Here is a 21,127-nt window from a genome sequence, read left to right as displayed (position 1 = left end):
ACGTACAATTATAAAAATGTTGTTTTACCTCAGCTTTGATCAATTGAATTATAGTAATTGAACACATTTTTAATGATTTTTTTAATTTATTTTATTTATTGTGAATTTTTATTTTCTCTTCATTAATAAATAATGTTATTGCAGAAAGAAAATTGGAATGTGGGCTAGATTATGTAAATAATGTTAAGACATATTAAAGAAATATTGCTCGACATTTATCTAAATTTTTTAATTCCATAAAGTAATTTAAAAAAGAGTAATTCAAGATAGTATTTTGCTATTTTCAAATTAAAGCTTTTTACTACATTTACTATATTACATAATTATTTTGTAATTTCCATATGGAAGAAATATTCTAAGATATATTTAACTTAACTTATTATTTATTATACAAATTGATATATTTATGTAAAGATATAAATTTTTATTGCATTAAAACATTGAGTAGATAACTATATGTTATATGTTACATAGTAGAAACTTTCTAAACAAATATGTAATTATCAACGAAAACATTTTGAATTTAATGCAAACAATTATATCTTGAAATAATATTATTATTTTCATTAATTATATTTTAAAAAAGTTATCATTAACATCATTATACAAGATTAAATATCAATAAGAAGAACAGTCACAATCATCTGACTTTAAATTCAATACTTCATAATGAAGATGAAGATATATAAAATGGAAAAGTACATGGAAATGTATTAAATGAAAAGGAAAAAGAAACAAATTAGATACTACATTATAAGAGTACAACATTGGGATGTGTACTGGATGGAAACTTCAGACAATCACAACAGAATATAATATAACTGAAATATTGATAATACCAGCAGAATAATAATAATGCTATCATAATCTTTTTAATAAACAGTGAAGTTAGAAGTACCATATTGATACCTGCAAAATTATTAACATAAAAGATTAGTGGTATACTGGAAGCAACATACAGACTAGAATAATATTTGCAGATTCATTTTGGCAAGTACAGATAATTGTATGTATAAATTTTGGATTTCTGACAAGCAAAATCAAATGAGTCGTTGAATGCAACAATAAAATACTTTTCTTTAAACAACTTTTAATCTATAATTTAAAATCACAATACATAAATAACAATGACATTTATTTTATTAATTACCTTTTTCTTAAACAAATGCATGAATTGAATTGAGATGCATGCTAAATGTAGTAAGTATTCATAAAATGATACTGTGTTTTATTAAATACTAAATAGTTAGAATTGTATTTTTGAAGATCAATCTATTAGAACATAGGAAAAAATATAATCAAAACATATTTTCTATACATGTTTTACATTTTCTTTATAAATTTAATACAAGAAATATTTAAATTGTATTCTAAAATGAATCAATATTTATCCTTTATATTCTATTTATATAAAATGTTACAAATCTGAATATTTAATTTATATATGCACATATAAAGAACAAAACACTTAAAAAAGACCATCCAAGTTACTTTTCACATTTTTGAAATTTGAAATTAATGTTATTTCATATTGTATTTTGATGCCTTTTAGTGGTCATTTTTTTAAAGTGAGAATAAAAAATGAATTAAAGAATGTTACAAAAATTCTTTAATATATCATATACCAAGTTATATATGTTTTGATTGGTTACTGATTTTTATGAAGTGTGCACAAATAAATTTCATTAGAACATGTATATCAAATATTAAACAATCAAGACTTTCACAATTGATCTTAAATGATCTATATTTTCTAATAAAAGATAGCTATAAAAAATATTACTATGTTTAAAGTCATTTTTATTATCTTAAAATGTCTCACATTTCTACCTAAAAAAGAATTTGCCACTATAAGATATTCAAATGAATGCTAAATAGTTCTTATTTAAAACATTATTTTCCATTTCCAAAAATGTAAAAACTACTTGAGTTGTCTGTTTTATGTGTTACATTCTGCATAAAAGTACTTCTTTTTTGTTTCATGTGTACTATAGTATTGCTATTTAAAAAGTATATATAAATTTCTCAATTCAACAAATGTTACACAAATACAAAAATTATAATAATTATACAAATGGTTCACAGAGGATTATTTTGAGGCTTCATATCCAATGTTGTCAAATTAAAACCAAGAAGATCAATGTTGAAAGGAATTTGAAGTGGACACTGTCATATTTTGGTAATTCAACAATAATTTTATTATCAATTTAATTTTTGATATTGACATTCCTCCTTAATAATGTAAAACAAATTGTATAAAATAGTAAAAAAGTGTCTTTCAATTTTAGAATTTAATTTCTCATTGAAACAACGAATATTCACTAACATGAATGTAATATTATAACTACAACATAGGATACTGTAAATAAATTTTTTCATTAGTTTGTCATTTTGTAAATTTAATGATTGCATTAAGAATGCAGTTAAATAAATAGATCGACTCACTCAGTTTTTGTTAAATCAGACTAAGTGTTATTGAAAGCTTGAAATAAGGTTTTGAAGACCAACACATGTAATTATCGATAAGATCATTTAATACTAGACTTTCGATAAGTTAAAATCTTACCGAAAATATTGTTATGTGTTGTTCTTATTTCAAATCTTCAATTAGTCAAAATCAAACATATAATAATTCGAGCATTATGATTATACTGTTTTTTTATTATAATTGCAAGATATTGACAAATAAATGTCTCTAAACATTTTCTGTAGTCGCATATAAAATTTTCCGTATGCTATAATAGCTGGCTTACTTTAAGCCCAAGAACGTTAAGATTCAATTTTCAGTAGAGTAGATAAGATTGATACTTAAAAGGTTTATCTTTTTTACTTCTATTTACTTCACAAGGTATTTGGATATGGTTAATAAATATTACAACGTTGCAAAAAGCATCTAAGTTCTTCTTCAATATGAAGCTCTCTTTCCAGATAGATCACGTTGACATATTTTGATAATTAAAAAATATGCTGTTACATTAATTTCAGTCCAATACACATTCCCAACCCTAACAAACCTCTTAGGTTTGAGTCGATGCACGTAACGAGCCAACTTCTGCTGTGTATGTAAGTCATTGAATTAAACGTCGGTAGACTCATTATGCACTCACTACAGGCAAACGTACATACATACATATTCTATTAATATGATTAAAATTAAAGACTATTAGGGGGGAAGGATGTAGAACTATTACTGTGAGCCAGACTTAACATTGAGCCACTAAGGCTTTCATCGTCTGGATAAGATTCTTTTGATGCCTCAGCTATCGCCAGAGCACTGCAATAATTTGAAAGAAAAAAAAAATATATATATATATAGGTATGGCTATAATAACACTTTCTTAAATTCCTAGATATATTTTTATATTTTGTAATATACTAGAAAATTGTAATAGCCAGCTTAGAATAAATATAGCCTTAAATGATTGAAGAGTATAATCATAAAAGGAATACTCGAAACAATTTTCTCCCCTCTCTAGTGTTTTCAAAAATACGTTCATGCATAAAGTACAAATTACATACCTGAATCCTATTCTTGCACTTTCCTCGTCAAACTGTTGTAATTCACGTTCCTGTCTTTCATGTAGTAAACGTATCCGTTCACTACGTTCACGCAGAAATTCCTGAGTTTCAAGTTCCATTTTTTGTTCAAGCAAAGCTCGCCTGACTGATACTCGATCTTCCAATTCACGACGTTCTCGGTTTCTTTGCGCCTCAGCTTGCATTTTATTTTTAGATTGGTATGCCATTAGAATTTCTAGCTCATAATTTAATCTTTCCTATAAACACAAAGAAATAATAAACACTATAGTACTTTTAGTATATTTCTCCATTTAACAGATTCTATTTAAATTTTTCAACTACACCATAAATACTATTTGTGAATATTTCTGTAGGTCTCAAAATATGTGAATAAAAAAATGTTTAATACTTTATGAATTCTTTATTAAATTTTAAATAATATTGTGTAATATTTATACCTTAAGATTATGGCATTCAACTTCTTGTGATTCATCTAAACGTATACTTTGTTTTTGAAGCATTTCTGCAATACTTTGTTCATACTGATCACCCAACAAAGCTAACTTTCTTCTTTGTTCTTCTTTTAATTTTTTAATAACTGCCTTTTGTTCCTCCTTCACTGTTGTTTGTAATATTTGCGCTTTTAATGCCTTATATTGCAGTGTTTGTATTTTACACGTCTCCCTAAACTGTTTTCGAATTTGCATTTCCTTTTGCTAAAATGATAAATATACATAATCATATTTCATTTTTGTTTTTGAATAAGTGTATCATTATTTTAAAAAATTTTAATATACTGCTTACTTTGAGACTCTTCGGTTGTTGCTTGAGCTCTAATGCGTGTTTCTTACGCAAATCACGCTCTGCCCTTTGCATATAATCTTGTTGATTAGAAAGTTCAGTTGCGTGTTGCCGATGAACTTGATCTTCTCGAAGAGCATGAACAGCCCTTTGTTGTCTATACTCTAGTTCTTGTGTTTTTTCATGGTGACGTAACAACATATTATGTGCTTGTTCCAATTGTTGTTGCCTCTTATTTAATTCCTATATATAAAAATATATTGTAAGACTAGTATAATCTTTCTTAACATATTTACAGTCCATTAATCCACATATGACTCAAGACAGTTTTGATCCAAAATATACCGCTCGTACGATTACACTAGAAGCTTCTCTAAAACTGCAAAACGCAGATATATCGCAAAGATAATAATGTGCATTATTAAAAAAAAAAAGTAAAAAAATATTTATTGCTATGAAACTCAATAAGATCCTCTGCACATTCGAGTGGTATTCACATTTACTTATATGCGTGGACTGTGAATGTATTAAACATAAGTAATTAACATTACAAATATCTATATTATTACAATAGTTACTATGAAATAAAAAAAATAAAATACTAACTTCCCGAAGCAGTTCTTGCTCCAAACTATGGAAGATGAGCAACTTTTTTCTACGAAATTTACGAATTTCAAGATCAAGATATTCTCTTTGCCCTCTTGCAAGCCGCTGTTCTTCTTGCGCTTCCATCTGTCGTAAATTATCTTTTTGACTTTGAAGTGTAGCATCTCGTTGTCGTTTTGATGTAACTTCATCTTGAGATAATTCTTTTTTCCATCTCTCTTTACAAACCTTAAAAATGAGTCATCTTCGATTATTAAAATTTACTATACGAATTTTTAAAGAAATTTTGTAATATATTTCAATGAAAAATTATCGTTATATTAGTTTTCTTACTTTGTACTGTCTCTTTTGCTGGGCTTCTAGTGCTTTCCGATCAGCCTCTTGTCTACTTGTAATCTCTTTGTGAAGCTTCTTCTCTGCATTTTGGTTTTGTTTAAGTTTACGTTCTAATTCTTGTAAATGCCTCAATTGAAGTTTCTCCAATTCTTTACTAAACTGTTGTAAAAGAGTTTCATATTCTTTGTCTAATAATTGTTTATGGGATTCCATTTCCATTTTACAACGCTCTTCCAATTTTACCTGTTTATATAATTTATAATATACATGATGTAATTTAGTTATAATGTAGACTGCACAATTCTTAAATACATCAATGAAAAACAGATAATAGGAATAAATAAAAATTTACCAAAGCTCCTTGATGTTCCCGTCTCATTCTTTTATATCCACTCATTTGTTCATGCATTTCTTCTTGCATATGTTCTTTTTGTTGTTTAGTCACAATCGATGTCGTCCTAATTGTTGCAAAATTATTGGCACCATGTTCAAGAAGATTGGCAGTGACACCACCTGCTGATATTTTATGCCGATTTCGTACAGATCCAGTGGAATAATCATTTGCATCAGCATTTGGCAGTGGCAAGCTGTTGGTGGAGGAACTTTGAGAGCTTGCAGAAACACCCATTGAATGGATTGAATGCTCTGAGGTAATTGAATTACTCTTGCTACTGTCACCACCTGTTTGTTCATCAGGAGTATCTATAAGATATAAATAAGAATATAAATCAATGGATACAAAAGTTTAAATAAATATTATGATTTCAAACCCAAAACTAAGTTTTTTGAGACTTGATATATAACATACCATCAGCATCACCAACTGTACTTTCAGTCTCACAAGCATCGATCATTAAAATCTTTTTCATTTTCCGATAATTTAAATTATCCAACTCCCTTACAGCAGCTTTCGTTCTCTGAATTAAATCTATTAAAACTTGTGGAGAACGTGTTCTGGTGACAAATTGATGCTGTAAAATTGAAAGCCTATAAGACGACAACTAACTAGACTAAGGTACATATTTTTATATAAATGTGGAGCATGAAAGCAACAGGAAAATTATATATTGTAAATGAAATGAAAATCTGTATAAAAGACTCACTGATAACAGTCTACCAGAGGCTGGCCTATCAGTCGGACTTTTGGTAAGACACACTTCAACGAAATAGCGAAAAACATCTGACCAATCTGGAGAGTTCAAAGTTGGTGTATCATTTTGAGCAATATGATACAGAGCACTCATAGCATTCATGTTAAAATATGGTGGTTTTCGCTCAGCTAAAATTACAATAATTATGATTCATAACACAACTGTAAGATTAATATTTCATATACTATTTTACATATTTCTAAGGAAATTAAATAAAAGAATAAAAAATTATAATACCTAATTCAATACATGTTATTCCCAAAGACCATACATCTACTTTTCCATCATACTGGCCTTCGTCCATAGCTAATATCACTTCTGGTGCCATCCAATAAGGAGTTCCTACGAAGCTATTTGCTGGACACTTTATACTAGCAGACCCAAAATCTGCCAATTTTACTGTTCCATTCTCAGTAAGTAAAATATTTCCTGCTTTTACATCTCGATGGATTCTTCCAAGAGAATGAAGATAATGCAGACCGCGTAGCACACCTTCACAAATTGCAGCTATTTCGTCTTCTTTTAAGGGTCTTTTATGAACTTCAATAATGTCTGATGCAGATCCAAGACAATATTCCATTACCAACTACAATTAGTTAATAAGGTTATATATATAATAAGGTAATGCACATGTAAAAATAATGTAATAATAATATGTGCATAATTCAATATCTAGTTTTGAAAAATAAATACCCAAGCAGTGTGGTCCCTAAGATAACAACCCTTATACTCTATTGTATTAGGATGGTTAAGCTGCCTAAGAAATCGAATTTCCTTCAAGATATCTTGCCACTTTTCGACAGTTTGTTTTCCCAAGTATGACATTTTCTTGATGGCAACAATTTCTTTGGTAACCAAACATCGTGCATAGTAAACAGCCCCAAAACTGCCATGCCCGATTTCGCGCAAGTCCTCAAATATTTTCTCCGGATCATTTTTCTCAAATAATTCAGCAATCTCTGGGTCCTTAAGGCTACCAGGCCTTGGAACAGCTGGCATAGTAAAGGTGTTAATAACTAAATGGCCGAGGCCTATTTCAGACACCGTTAGACGTCTTCTTGCCTTTCAATCTTCTACCTTAAATTTTATGATCTTACTTAATCCTTTGTCAGTCCATTCCAAAATTTAACATTCTATCTGTGAAAAAATATAAGTTACAAATTTTTACTTTATTTGTATTTATTGATAATCAAATACATCTTATTAATATTAATTCTATTTTAACTAGACTTTTTTATACCATGACAATCCTATTTGATGTTTAAAGTAGGAAGTATAAATATTTGTACAGTGATATAAATTACAATTGATATGTTTTCAATTAACAATGGAAACAAATTTGAAATAATTGGCAGCAAAAAAACTTTCATATGATAAAAGATATGTTAAATTTATTGCAATAAAGAAACTACACATGTGATAGATGCAATACATTTTGCATATCATAATTTTATATTTTCTCAGAATCAATTTTTTATAAGTGAAGAGTAACAAGTCGTTCCTTTAATTAAAAGAACCCTTAATGATACATAATGTTCGGCAGATATCAATACCCTAATCTATATAATACGAAGCTAAATTAAAATCAAATTAAACTCATGTCACTACGAAATATTTCCCTGTACAATTAAAACAAGCTTGACACTTATCACGCGGTTCTCGATAGAAATCACACCATTCTATCCGTCGAGAAACTCATCTGACTCAAATAAATAATCGTATGTTTTTAAAAGGAACATCCGCAGAGAACATTGAAACGAACCTTATCGGTAGCACTGTTGGGCTATTAAACGACAAGTATTTTCGCGAGAGAAACAGAAATAATCGTAGAATCGGGGTTGGTAAGCAAAGAAGGCGGTCGAGTGAAATTCGCAGGAGGTAGAAATGCGGGCGTAAGGAGGGTTGGGTCTCTGACTCGAAGCAATCGCGTCAGATTGGTCCCGCAAATACAGCAGAGGAACATTGTCGTTGTAGCCGAAAACGCTTGCCGTGTTTGGATCGGGCGTACAACATTGCGATCAGATCCCGGTGTATCAACTGAAATTTATCCAGAGCTCCGGCAGCAAGGAAAAAAAATGATATTCACCTCCAAAATGGCGAGGGAGCAGGTACGGAAGCATGCGCGCAGCTCCGTGCACTCTCTTCAGGCGGAGCACCTCTTTTTCCTGAACTTGGCCGATCCTTCAAGCATATTAAGATCCGAAGATCACAATTTTTCGTCGTGCAAACGCACCGCACCCCGGAAAAGTACACGCCTCGTACGTGTCACGCACGTACGCACACACGCGCGAGACGCGACAATCCGCGGCAACGGAACAACACGGCACCCACCGTCAGCCCAGACACACAAAAATTCGCAAACTTTTTGACGCCTTTTCGCCTGGCCTGGGTGTACTCTACGGCAGGCGACTTCTCCGTCGATGACGAGTGGCGCTCGAGTGCCGGTCAAGTTCTAAACTAATAAACATTACTACCGGCAACTACGAGTTACTTCTTTACCAAGTATTTTAATTCATCAACTTGATAAAATACTTTCGATCAAATATTATTGATTAAATATATATAAGCATAATAAAGAGAAGCAGAGGGTAATACAAATTCATTTGGAGATTCTTTAATATTAGATTTACAAAAAAATATTCACATTTAATGAAAATATGTTTTATAATTGTTTTATTTTATAATTACTCTTTAGTACAAGTTTCAAATAAATTGAGAGCATGAGCAAATAAAACTAATTTTAACGAATCATATTAATTATAATTACTAGCAAAATTTTATTACAGTTAATTTAAAAAAAAGAATTTGAATGATTCTTTCTATGAATAATTTAATACACTATTTTTGTACATTAAAATAAATGTAATTTGTTCCAATTAGTTATGCTAGAATAGTTTTTAACAATTATATACAATTATGTTGACATACAATATAAGCATGACAGAAATAATTGTACTAACTGTAATTTGTTCTTTAAATATACAAATCAAGCTAATTATCATCTAATTAATAATATCTAAATAATGTATTTTGTATGTGAATTGTATAAAAAGGACATACATAAAAGATTTTTAAATGTATAGGTTAATAATCTCCTTTAAACTGGTATAAATGGATTTCTCATTGTAGAAATTTACATATAATTTAAAAAAAAATCTATAGGCAATTATCAACAAAATAAAAATATGAACTTAGATAACAATATTTAGTAACAACATATTTACATACAATAAATTATGTACTTTCTAAATTTTCCATTAATGATGTTAAAAACGTGTTTCCATTTATTAGTTTTGTAGTGCATACAACAAATTCTACGTTTGCTGTAAAAAGAAATTTTGTATAAAATATACTGTGGATACAAATTGAAAATTAGTTTTGACATTTTAATAATATGTTACTTACACTCTTCTTGTTGAGATAAAAATCTGAGAGCAGAAATTTCTGCAAATGTACACCCTCCAATAAAGAAAACCATTACTAACTTTGGTGGTTCAGAATTAGAATCTTCACTAGTAACAGAATTTCCTAAAAATGAATATATGTATTATATTATATACACTTATTAATATATACTTTTTATATCTTGCTTACTTCTCCCAAATGATAAAATATTGGATGGAACACTGTTAACAGTAGGACCTGGTAGCAAACCCATTACATCATTTAAACCTTGCCAACCAGTTGATTGTACAAGTTGTTCTGCTAATCGTACACTTAGTGGTGCATATATGGAATGAACATAACTGATATCTTTTGGTGCAATTTCGCTTTCATCTTCAACCGTTAGTCTTAATGCTTTCCGTAAAACTGCATATTGACGAGTAGATTGTTGTTGTTTCAACAATCCAACTTTTTCTAAATTTAATATACTTGGTAAATGTTGATACCCATATGTTTGTATTATTTCTCTTTTATAGTAGTCTAATAATTTTTGTTTAAGACCAGAATTTGTTAAGGACTGTATACAAAGAAGTCTCAAAATTTTAAGAAGTGGTTGTTGTTGTGCTATCATGTCTTCTATATAAGCATTTGGCTTGTCCGTACCAATACAATTTAACAACTCTTGTTCAGCTTCCAATGCTTCCAGGAAGCTACTTGAATCTGTTACTTCTTTTATCATTCCTGCTATTGTTGTATCTAAAAATACATTATAGAGTACATATAATATTAGTGAAGTTGGCATAACTTAATTAATAAAATAATTAATAGTCTTAAATAGAATTGAAAGAATTTACGTTTTGTTATTGATTGTTTGGTGAGTAACATGTGTGGTAACCGTGCTACAAATTGTTTAATCTCTTGTACACTTTTATCTCTATGTTTTTCATCGAACTGTGATGAAATAATTTTAGCCTTTTTAGCAAGAACTGGACCTATACCATTAAAATTTTTGTCTCTGTAATTTAAAAGCATTTGTAAAATATGAAATTATATTAAAATATATACATATTTACCTAATTTCTGCAAATAATTCTTCTCCAGAATTAAGCACAATTTGTTCCTTTTTATTAAGAGACAATGTTGTTATAGAATCTTCTAAATCGTGAAAGTTTCTTGCAGGCAAGTTAACAGTATCTAAAATTACAACAAATAAAATCACTTGTTTTAATGAAATAATAATGAAATTGTTGTTAAATTGCAAATATTTACTGCATTCTATTCCAAAAATTTCATCTATTAATCCTTCATACGTTAACTGTGTAACTAAAGGTGAAAGTAAATCTACAGATCGATCCAATAATAATAAATATTCTATGGTAGATTGGGTAGATGTTCCTTTATTTTCTTCTTCTTCTCGACTTAATCTTTCTAATAACTCCCAAACTTTACCAGCAGCACATCCTCTTCCTGTAACTTTTGGGATTTTTCCGTATAATTTTTGTAAACCATGAATAGCTTGTGCAACTTGATACAAGCAAGTTGGATCATTTTCTAAATAAAACTCTTTAAATGATCCACTAAGTTCCATAGAAAGAAGATCATTATCGAAAGGAAATAAATCACATTTAAATTCTTCTATTAGAGTGAAACTACCAAAAACTCCACGATTTTCAAGTTTCTTCTGACAAACAAGACTTTTTTGCGGTACAAAAAACAAATGAAATTGTTTACGTGGCCTTTGTCCATCCTCACTGCAAATTAATTATTATATAAGTTTCTTGTACACTATTCCAAAGAAATTCAATATTAAAGCAAAGTTTATTTTATCTTTGTCTATACCTGTGAATATTTTCTGCAATTAAATCCATAAGATGTATTTGAGGTCTAGTAATAAATACTACATTAACAATATCTGATGGTACATTTAAATTTCCACCACGTAATGGATATGGTTTAACAACATTAAGCAGACTATATTTTGCAATCAGACCAATTGGTCCTTCAAGAGATTCGTCCCATACAATTGCCTATTAAAATATTATTAGAAATGCTTAAGCATTATATATACTTATAATTCACATACAATATTTACGAAATGTAAAATTGTGTGCTAAAATAACTGTGTTTCAAATTATAAAAATTCAAAATGAAGAAAACTTTGTAATACATAAATAATGCTAAATATTAAATTATTAAATAAAACCAAAAAGGTTATTATAATACCGTTGGACCATCACATTTTTCGAGCAAACAAAGTAGTTGTTTTCTAGCTTGTTCTTGTATAATTCCCACATTTAAGCGGCCAGTTGATAAATGTGCCGATGACATATTTTCAATGATGTAATTTACATACAATTATTAAAAGTACACTATTTCCTGTCACTTTGAGCACATTAAACTGGTTGTGTAATTTCTTTTTGACATTTATTCATTTACAGTAGACTACATAGACCTTTCACCCACTTTTACCATCCTTTTCTTAAACTTATTTGTGCTTATTTTCAATATCAATATTATTTCATTATATATAAGTGTTCAACTAGTTAACAGATTTTTAATGAAACGTAATTTTTGTTTATATATTTTACAATCTTATTTATTCAAAATTTGATTTTTCTTAATTTTCTACTTTTTCTTGTTACAAAAGTCCCTAGTACATACATATCGCTATAGTCCAATTCACACTTCAATTGAAACATATAATACCTAAGCTATAATTTGTTCTAATTTCGCGCGAAAAGATACTGTGTATAACCGTGCGTAAAAGTACAATCAGTAGATTATGGATAAAAGAAAATTAAAATTTAGAAATGGTTTGCACAAAAACCTAATAGGAAGTCAAATATCAACGAAAAGTGGAATTTGTTCTGAAACTAAAACCCAAAATGATGAAACATCAAAAAGTAAAAGTATGTTGTTAAGCGGAAAAACGTTTTCAAGTCAAAGTAAGTCAATCGAAGAAATATTTCAACTCAAAGAAAAATTATCAAATAAAGGAACATTTATAGGTCAAAATAAACTGTCGAATGAAGAAACATTTACGAATAATAACAAAACATTCAGGGAAGAAACGTCCATACATAAAAGTACGACATCGAGAGAAAGTATATTGTCACATAAACGCAAGTTGTTAAACTTGAATGAATCAGAAAACGAAAACGATGACGATTTGGGATTTCCCTTAGCTGAATCTACAGTTTTAAAAAAAAGACGGGACGATTCAAATATTGTACAAGAAGAATGTGAAAATGTTAATAGTAAAAATTCTTTAAATAATTCATCAATTATTTTACAGAAAAATGTAACTCCTAGTACACAATGTAAATTTACTGAATTTTTACATGAATCAGGTATTAAAATAAATTTAGTTGCTCCGCATATATTGTGTAAGTATTAAAGAAATTTATAATTTAGACTTAATAATTCGTTGAATATACTAATAATGTTAGAAATCTATATATTTATATAAAATATAAATATTTATTGAAAAATACATTTTATTACTATTCAAATATTTTATTAAATTGTTTTAGGTAAAGATATTATAATAATTAAGCAAAAAATGAAAGAATTATTAAATTCAAAGAAATATGAAAAAGTAGAATTAATCGATTTAATGGAAAAGTATTTTGATAATGAACAGAATCTTGAAAATGCACTGGTCGACATGGAAATATTTGTTGGTAATGATATATCACATGTCTTGCATAGTTCATCTCTTATAAGAATCTTATTACAAGTTTCTGAATTGCACCCAGAAATATATAGTAGACTTTTGAGTAAACTCAATGAATCTGTACTTGTGGCGTAAGTATGTTTTATGTAATTAGTTTTCTCTTAAGTGAAGTGTTTTTCTATAATCCTTGAAAGTATATATATTTTCTTTATATATCCTTTTAAACATATTTTTTTAGTGATTCCATTGAAACAATTCCTTGGGCCATTACGTTGTTGCAACAATTTCGTTTCTTGGATGTTGTAACTAACTCTGATGTTTTAACCAATAGTTTAGAGCAGCTGTTAGAATCATGTCCTATATGGTTTCAAAGTGAATTGATTTTATTTTTACCTGATATTGTAATTGATAAACAACATCACACTGTTGCTGAAATTTTGGATAAAGTATTAGAACAGAATTCTGAACTAACAAGTTTAATTTTAAATTGTATGAGTAACTTAAATCTTGGGAAAGAATACTTGAATGAGTATAAGGATAAAATATTAAATTTGTTGAAAACAAATATAAAAGTAAATGAAATGGTAGCAGTTGTAAAGTATGTTTAATTATTCATATTTATATTAATTATAATAATTAATTCATATTTAAGTATTAACATTAAGTAACTTTTTTATAGATTCGTTTTAGAAGATTGTACAAATATGGATATTTTTAAAAAAACACTAACAGTGTTACGTAATACTGACATACAACCCCTTGTTGGAGAAAAAGTTACAGAATGTTATCAAAATCAAATGGATATAGTTAATGCTTTAAAAATGAATATGCTTCTTTCTAAAAATGTAGTAAATACAACAATTGCATTTGTAAAAGATGTTACCAAAGATCCAAAACCATTAGATATTATTCTGTTACTCCTTATATTTTCGACAACAGAGATAAAAAGGAAAAATGTTGAAACTATATTTAAACAACATATACGATCTGGTTTTTATAGAACAAGTTTATTGAATTCATTGTACAATGACTATAAACAAGTTTGTATAATATGAATTTGAAAATAATATAAAATATTCTTTTAAACTGTTTTTTGAAAGTAAATTGTAATAATTTATTTTAGGTTGTACAAAACTTCCAATCTACAGCATTACAGTTATCAAGTAATTTGCTAAAAACAGATGACCGTGTATTTATTGACTTTGCTATTAATTGGTTTTGTTTGCAATTTATCTGTCATAAAAAAAATGTATTTAAGCAGCGTGAAATTGTAGAAAAAATAATATTCCTTATGGGTGCTAATGATCAGACAGTAAAAAATGCTTTGGCATTTCTTTGTAAAATGGTAACACAAGAAGAAGAGAGACAATGTTTAGTGCCACATTGTAATCATCTTCGCATTTTGCTGGAAAAGATGGATAATTTGGGTTTAGAGGAAGTTGGTACATTGAACGATTTATTGCAAAATTTATGCATAAACTCCAGTTCTATATCAGATTCTTTACGAGATGACCTCTTTATATTACTTCAAAAGCAATTGTCTAATTTTAAACCACTGTATGTATTAATGAAGTATGCACATATTTCCAATCAAATTAAATTTGAAGTTATAAAACCAATCTTTAAATATTTTTATATACCTATTTTAGGACAAAGTGTAAAGGTGTCTTGGCAGCAGTTATGGCAATAAAACATTTAATGAAAAAAGCTGAAACATCTAATAAAGCTTATAATTTATTTAGTACGAATTATCAATAATTTAATTATACAATATATGCAAAATAATTATACAATTTATATTTAGGTATTACATCATATTAAATTACATTTTGATTGCATAGGAACCGTACTGAAAAATGTGAAAAATTGCCCAAGATCGCAGGCCTTATTTTATGATCAGTTGACACATATCATTTCCCAAACTCAAGAAATTGATGCAGAATTTATAAAAACTCTTTCAAATTATATTGAAGAAGAATTTATTAACACAAATATGATTGATAAACTCTGTTATAGGTATACAGTATTTTGTAATATTTTTTATCTCTAATATGTACAACAATATTGATATTTTAAAATATTAAATAATATTTAGAGGAGAATTAGTTTCTAAATTTGGATTGAACAAAGCAGAAGATGAACCACAAAATTGTGTTTTAACATTTGAAAATAAGAAGTATGGTGCAATTGTACCAATTTCATTTAAACTCCTCAGAACTTGTTGTATAAGACTTAGTGCAAATGGAGATTTAGATGCCATAGATTCTCTCTTAGGATGTGCAATATTAATGCCAATGAATTTTGACATAGCAGAAAATTCAATAATGGATTTAATAGTATGTTGTATTAATTGGTAAGTTAAAAATTGAATTAGAAATCAAAAGTATAATGTATTAGTAATTTTAATTATTTTTAAAATACAAATTACAGGTTTCGAGAAGTAATTAGTGGTTTTGTTATGCAAAAAGATCCCTTATTACAAATTCAAGTATTACAGCGACTTGACAATTTGATATACTTACAAACTGAATTGAGCAGTTTGTTTTCTTTATGTGATACAAAATATCAACCACCACCATGTTATTTTCATCATTTCCCAGTACCATATTTTGTAAAGATTGAGAAAAAAGTTGGAAAAAAAAGTAAAAAAGAAAAGAAAACATCTGTAAAAAAATCTGTAAAAAAATCTGTCAGTTTTAATGAAACTGAAAGCTGGGAATTAGGTTCTCTAATATGTTCAAAAAATCCAATGTATTTTAGAAGATTGGATGCAACGGTATAAATATATTTTTCTTATTATTCTAATATAATTATTTATTAAATTTAATATAATAATTAAAATATATTAAAATGTGTGTTTAAAATTATATTGTTTTAATTTAAACTATGCTTATAGATAATACATCTACTAGATATAAAACTGGAATTAAATACATCGCAATCAATAGAGCATAGTATATCGGTAAACCAAGTATGTTTTATTGTTAAAGAAGTCCTAGGCATCTTTGAGCATGATAATAACGAAAACTTTATAAGAAATTTAATTGAGTTATTACCTAAGATTTGTTCGAAATTACAAGATATTGTGGATACTTTAAGAAACAGTAATGATAATCAAAGTATCAAATATCAAGAAGCTGCTAGATTATTAATGTGTCTCCTAACAAAAATTTTCAATTGGAAAGGATTTGAAAGTGTTACTTATAATCTATTATTACGAGGTATATTATTATATAATTTTATACTAGTCTATACAAATTTCGATTGTTTTAATAACCGTTGAATCATTTTCTAGAGGGTTTACGGACTTTAGCAAGCCAAATAGATAAAAGAAATGGTATGTTAAGATCTTGCAAAGAACTTGTTGCAGAATCATGCAAATATTTTGAATCTTTATCTGATATTGCTACACTAATATCACTAGCTATTACATTGGTTAATATGTGTCAATCATTAATGAAACATTCTGAATCTTATACAAAGGAAAACAAAGAAAAATACGGTAAGCAATGTCCCATTTATATTTAACACATTTAAATATTACATGCATTAAAATAGTTAAACAAATTTCATATATTAATTAATAATAAAATAATTTTTCAGCAAAAATGGCATTTGGATTTTTATGTCTTCAATGGCCACAAGACAAACAATTTAATCCTCAGTATAAAACAGCAGTAATTGGATTACTAAACAGTTGGATTGATAATGAACCATTACAATTAAAGGCAGTAACACTAATTTTAGAATGGCTTCCAGATGAAACTTCTAAGTTACAAAAACCTCAAGATAGTTTAAGTAAAATACCTTCAATAAAAAAAAATAATTTTCATTTCTTATTTAAAAAAATATTTGATGGTCTGATAAATGGTGTGAAACTAGCATTATCACTAGCCAATAGGTATATATTTTCTATATTATTTAAATTGTTTCACTTCAAATAAATATTTTAAATGATCAGTTTTCTCTTAGAGATCCAGAAAGAATAGAATTATGGTATGAAGTTGCAGCAAATGTCCAAAAAATAGTTAAAATATCTAAAACTTTAACTACAAAAAATAATATATTAATTTTTATAAAACATATGCCCATATTATTGAAATATTTCTTAAACCTTGGGATGCCAATTCTTGAACACAATTTAAAATATGAAACAGATGCTGTTATCAAAATATTGAAAATGATGCAAGGTATAAATCTTAACCTATATGATAAAATTAAAGTAATAAAATGCAATAAAATTTGGTATATGTTAATTAAAAAAAAACTACGTTTTATGTATTTAGAAATATATTCATGTTTTAGGAGGCACACGATACTTACACACTGTATGTTGTGATAGTTCAGAAAAGAAAGATCTTACATTAACAAAATACATTCCTGCTGCTAAATCTATATTAGAAAGATTACTTTACAGTGTAAAAGGAATGTTAGTTCTTAATGATAGCCCTGCTGCTTTTTGGATGGGTAACCTTGTTAATAAAAACTTAGAGGGTCAAGAAATACTCTCACAGGTTTGTTAATTAGACTTTAAATTATTTAAAATTTTTTTAAAAAATAATAATCTTTTCATATTGTATTTAAATTACATTTTATATTTTTACATATATTTGCAGAGTATATTATCAGAAGGAAGTACTTTACCAAATTCTGATATTACTGATGATGTAGCTAATGTATCATCAGATATATTAGAAAGTGATTCAAATGATGATCTTGCTAAAGATGATGACTCATTATAATGTTTGTACAGGAAATGTGAACAAAAGGTAAACTACATATAAATCAGTAAAATGAAAAATATACTTATTACCATGATAAAGTTATTTATTTTTCTATTTTAACATATTATATTTCTATAAATAATATTCTAACTAATAATATGGTTAATGTAAAACTAGATACACAAATATTATTTTTATTTTCATGGCTATTTACTTTCACGAATTAAATTATTATTAAATATTTGACGTTTCCACGTTAAATCTGGCATAAGTGTTTCTTCAATAAATGTAATTTCACTGTTTCCATTAATTAGTAGTATTGAATGAGTTCGTGTACAGTATTCTTTGTTAAATATAAAAATTGAACTGAGTTCTTTATTTTTCAATACTGGATCTGGCAAATATCTATAAATATTCAAAATGTTATAAAATAAATGACTTATGTTAGTATCAATGATGTGATTCATAATTTTTCAAATAATACATACCTTTCTTTTGATTTCAAAAATTTTAGGAGTTTTTCAATAAGATCTGCTTGTTTTGATACTTTAGCATTATTAATAATATTTTTAAATTGTTCTTTTCCTCCTTCAACCTTCTTGTAAGGAGTATCAAAGTCACCATTACTAAAACCTTGTACTATATCCTGGCTGGAAGAAGGTCCTGTTGATTTTGTACTACTGCTAAGATAATCAACATTTGCATTGCTAAACAAATGATAAAATATTGCTTATTTACTAGTTGAAAGAATTATGCAATTTTTAACAGTATTCTATGTTTTAATAAACATGGTGTAATCTTCAATTATTTTTATTAAATTTATTTTATTTCCCAAAATTATTTACGTACTGTAAATTAATTAAAACCAAAGTATATGGATTGTATGGTTGACCATTTTGATTTTCTTTATGTAATTTGTCCAAATATGAAATAGCAGAATCATTTGAAGTAATAAAATTAGGAATTAAAAAACCCCGTCCTTTTCTTGTAATGTTAGTTGAGCTTTCTTCATTAGATAAATTTAGAATAACACCAGCCTTTCCTGTTATTGATAGAGCCAGCCAAGTTCCACCTTCTTTACCAGGTTCCATATCAATGCCTAATAAATTGTAAAATTCTATTTTACATGGAAAATTTATTAATAATTTTAATTAAAACAACATTAACAGGTGAAAAATATATTTTAAAAATGTATGAAAGGCATAGTACAACATTGTAGAAACAGTTTATAATAATCAATTTTATATTATTATGTATTACATGTAATTCAATTTTAATTACGTATATATTTCAATGGTTATCTTAATTCTTATTTCTATGACATATTTTATTATGAAAAGTATAATTGTAAAAATATATTTCTACAAAAAAGTGTAGCAATTTCTTTAAACAAAATAATATTTTTGTTTTGCAATGAATAGTGTATTTAAAATTTAAAAAACATGATGTTAATGATTATTACAGAATTTTATAAGAAATTAATTATAGACTAATACCTTCACATTTATCACATTTATTAATGAATAACTCTGTAAACTAATTTTAAACTTGTTTTTAACATACCTCCCAAACATTCTGGATGATTTTTCCAATAATGAGCTAACAGTGCAGGACGTTTAAAGTATTCATCACGATTTGAAGTCAAAATTAATCGGTAGGAGTCAGAATCAGCATCAGGATTACGAAAAATAAATACAATACACATGTTTGATACAAATCATTGAATTTGTTTCCATATAAATACTATAAAACAGTATGCCTTTATATTACAGAAAATGTCTGTTTTAAACTACTTTATGATGATACCATTGATAAGATTAGTCAGTACATCTCAATCATAAATTAAGACAAGATGCTTATCTTGACCACTCCTAATGGTAAATTAATAACATATAACATCTTATTATGAACGACTTCTATGTTGTTCCATTGTAAAAATACAATTGAATTTTTAAAGTAAATTTAAAATCAAGAATTCAAGTAATTATTATACTCAATAATTATTATAAGCAGTTTAACGTTTATTTACAGAATTAGATAACATTATTCAAAATTTGTAAAATTAATTTTTATCTGAACCTTTATAAATTATATTTTATAATTGAGGTTAATAATATAAATATTCCAGTAATATTCATAATTGATCATATTTAGCACGTTGCTTTTCGCATTACATGTTCACACCGATTTTGCGAGGCCAACGTCACTCATAGATGCATACATACATATCTATGTATGCATGCATGTATATATGCAACGTACGATAGTGATGATTTTCTACTTTATATTCTTATAATTAAATATAGTAGAAACCATGGACCAATGCTGCATTATGTTACACATAATGTTCAGAACATTTAATGGGTCTGTTCAATGCACTTCATTTGTATAATAGTTAAAAGCATGTATTACATTGAACAGAATTACTACAAATACAGTGTGGCCTCGGTGACGAATAGTTCTTTTTATTGAGAATGATGATAGCGAACGTGTTGAGTTATGGATCTATATTTATATTATAATAGAATCTGCCTAAAATAAAGATATTATACAATTTAATTAAAAACTTTAAATGTTTTTTTATAGATAGCATATGCATATATGTATGTGGTCGTATGTGTGCATGCATGTATATTTGTATGCACTTCATATGACAGACTGTTATGAAACCTTTCATGATTAAATAAGTTTGATACCTTTTCATTTGAATTAATAGTATTATATAAAGTACAAATAAAAATATACATTAATTTTAAGCATTATAATAATTAATTTTAAGTTCGTATCTTGCTCTCTATCCTTTCACCCATTTTTCCACCCTTTAATTAGGTGTTATATGAAAAAGATAATCTAAATTCTTTTATTGTTACTAAGTATAATTAATTATATGTTTAAGTTCTGTTGTAGATTTATCGCAAAAACATGAAATG

At 27.3% G+C, this 21,127-nt stretch overlaps 4 protein-coding genes across 14 annotated transcripts; 1 reads left to right on the top strand and 3 right to left on the bottom strand.

The window, feature by feature from the left end:
* Nucleotides 1-2,616: 2,616 nt before the first annotated feature.
* Nucleotides 2,617-8,802, bottom strand: Tao (Serine/threonine-protein kinase Tao). Its single transcript, XM_076325051.1, has 12 exons — nucleotides 8,500-8,802; nucleotides 7,107-7,550; nucleotides 6,651-6,999; nucleotides 6,366-6,541; nucleotides 6,071-6,233; nucleotides 5,615-5,964; nucleotides 5,260-5,505; nucleotides 4,927-5,154; nucleotides 4,324-4,563; nucleotides 3,978-4,235; nucleotides 3,520-3,776; nucleotides 2,617-3,274 (listed from the first exon to the last, which is right to left on the bottom strand). Exons 2-12 carry the CDS (start codon nucleotides 7,410-7,412, stop codon nucleotides 3,154-3,156), a joined length of 2,694 nt encoding a protein of 897 aa, XP_076181166.1. The 5' UTR covers nucleotides 7,413-7,550; nucleotides 8,500-8,802; the 3' UTR covers nucleotides 2,617-3,153.
* A 668-nt stretch (nucleotides 8,803-9,470) lies between these two features.
* Car (vacuolar protein sorting-associated protein 33A) lies at nucleotides 9,471-12,360 on the bottom strand. 4 transcript variants are annotated; one of them, XM_076325342.1, is made up of 9 exons: nucleotides 12,021-12,358; nucleotides 11,637-11,824; nucleotides 11,421-11,548; nucleotides 11,067-11,270; nucleotides 10,871-10,991; nucleotides 10,652-10,812; nucleotides 10,008-10,553; nucleotides 9,819-9,941; nucleotides 9,472-9,736 (listed from the first exon to the last, which is right to left on the bottom strand). In XM_076325342.1, the coding sequence occupies exons 1-9, from the start codon at nucleotides 12,123-12,125 to the stop codon at nucleotides 9,648-9,650; spliced, it is 1,665 nt and encodes a 554-aa protein (XP_076181457.1). In that variant the 5' UTR covers nucleotides 12,126-12,358; the 3' UTR covers nucleotides 9,472-9,647. The 4 variants fall into 4 exon arrangements, with proteins under 4 accessions (XP_076181456.1, XP_076181457.1, XP_076181458.1 ...); XM_076325343.1 differs by having other exon boundaries at nucleotides 11,451-11,548; XM_076325341.1 differs by having other exon boundaries at nucleotides 9,471-9,736; nucleotides 11,067-11,548; nucleotides 12,035-12,360.
* Nucleotides 12,361-12,542: 182 nt separating this feature from the next.
* On the top strand, nucleotides 12,543-19,395 carry Fancd2. 3 transcript variants are annotated; one of them, XM_076325646.1, is made up of 16 exons: nucleotides 12,543-12,742; nucleotides 12,806-13,183; nucleotides 13,331-13,604; nucleotides 13,712-14,071; nucleotides 14,153-14,513; nucleotides 14,597-15,030; nucleotides 15,123-15,214; nucleotides 15,315-15,489; nucleotides 15,569-15,826; nucleotides 15,904-16,249; nucleotides 16,370-16,694; nucleotides 16,769-16,975; nucleotides 17,077-17,374; nucleotides 17,446-17,663; nucleotides 17,779-17,987; nucleotides 18,090-19,395. In XM_076325646.1, the coding sequence occupies exons 1-16, from the start codon at nucleotides 12,580-12,582 to the stop codon at nucleotides 18,213-18,215; spliced, it is 4,224 nt and encodes a 1,407-aa protein (XP_076181761.1). In that variant the 5' UTR covers nucleotides 12,543-12,579; the 3' UTR covers nucleotides 18,216-19,395. The 3 variants fall into 3 exon arrangements, with proteins under 3 accessions (XP_076181761.1, XP_076181760.1, XP_076181762.1); XM_076325645.1 differs by having other exon boundaries at nucleotides 12,794-13,183; XM_076325647.1 differs by lacking the exons at nucleotides 17,779-17,987; nucleotides 18,090-19,395 and having other exon boundaries at nucleotides 12,794-13,183; nucleotides 17,448-17,600.
* Tango2 (transport and golgi organization 2) lies at nucleotides 18,286-20,400 on the bottom strand. Of its 6 annotated transcripts, none has more exons than XM_076325651.1 (5): nucleotides 20,277-20,400; nucleotides 19,761-19,796; nucleotides 19,047-19,296; nucleotides 18,686-18,904; nucleotides 18,286-18,602 (listed from the first exon to the last, which is right to left on the bottom strand). In XM_076325651.1, the coding sequence occupies exons 3-5, from the start codon at nucleotides 19,286-19,288 to the stop codon at nucleotides 18,404-18,406; spliced, it is 660 nt and encodes a 219-aa protein (XP_076181766.1). In that variant the 5' UTR covers nucleotides 19,289-19,296; nucleotides 19,761-19,796; nucleotides 20,277-20,400; the 3' UTR covers nucleotides 18,286-18,403. The 6 variants fall into 6 exon arrangements, with proteins under 6 accessions (XP_076181766.1, XP_076181768.1, XP_076181769.1 ...); XM_076325653.1 differs by having other exon boundaries at nucleotides 20,372-20,390; XM_076325654.1 differs by having other exon boundaries at nucleotides 19,761-19,772; nucleotides 20,277-20,369.
* Between the last annotated feature and the right edge of the window lie 727 nt (nucleotides 20,401-21,127).

The sequence above is a fragment of the Ptiloglossa arizonensis genome, chromosome 13 (genome assembly GCF_051014685.1).
Source record: "Ptiloglossa arizonensis isolate GNS036 chromosome 13, iyPtiAriz1_principal, whole genome shotgun sequence".
Classification (NCBI taxonomy): Eukaryota; Metazoa; Arthropoda; class Insecta; order Hymenoptera; family Colletidae; genus Ptiloglossa; species Ptiloglossa arizonensis.
This window is presented reverse-complemented; position numbering and strand designations above follow the sequence as displayed.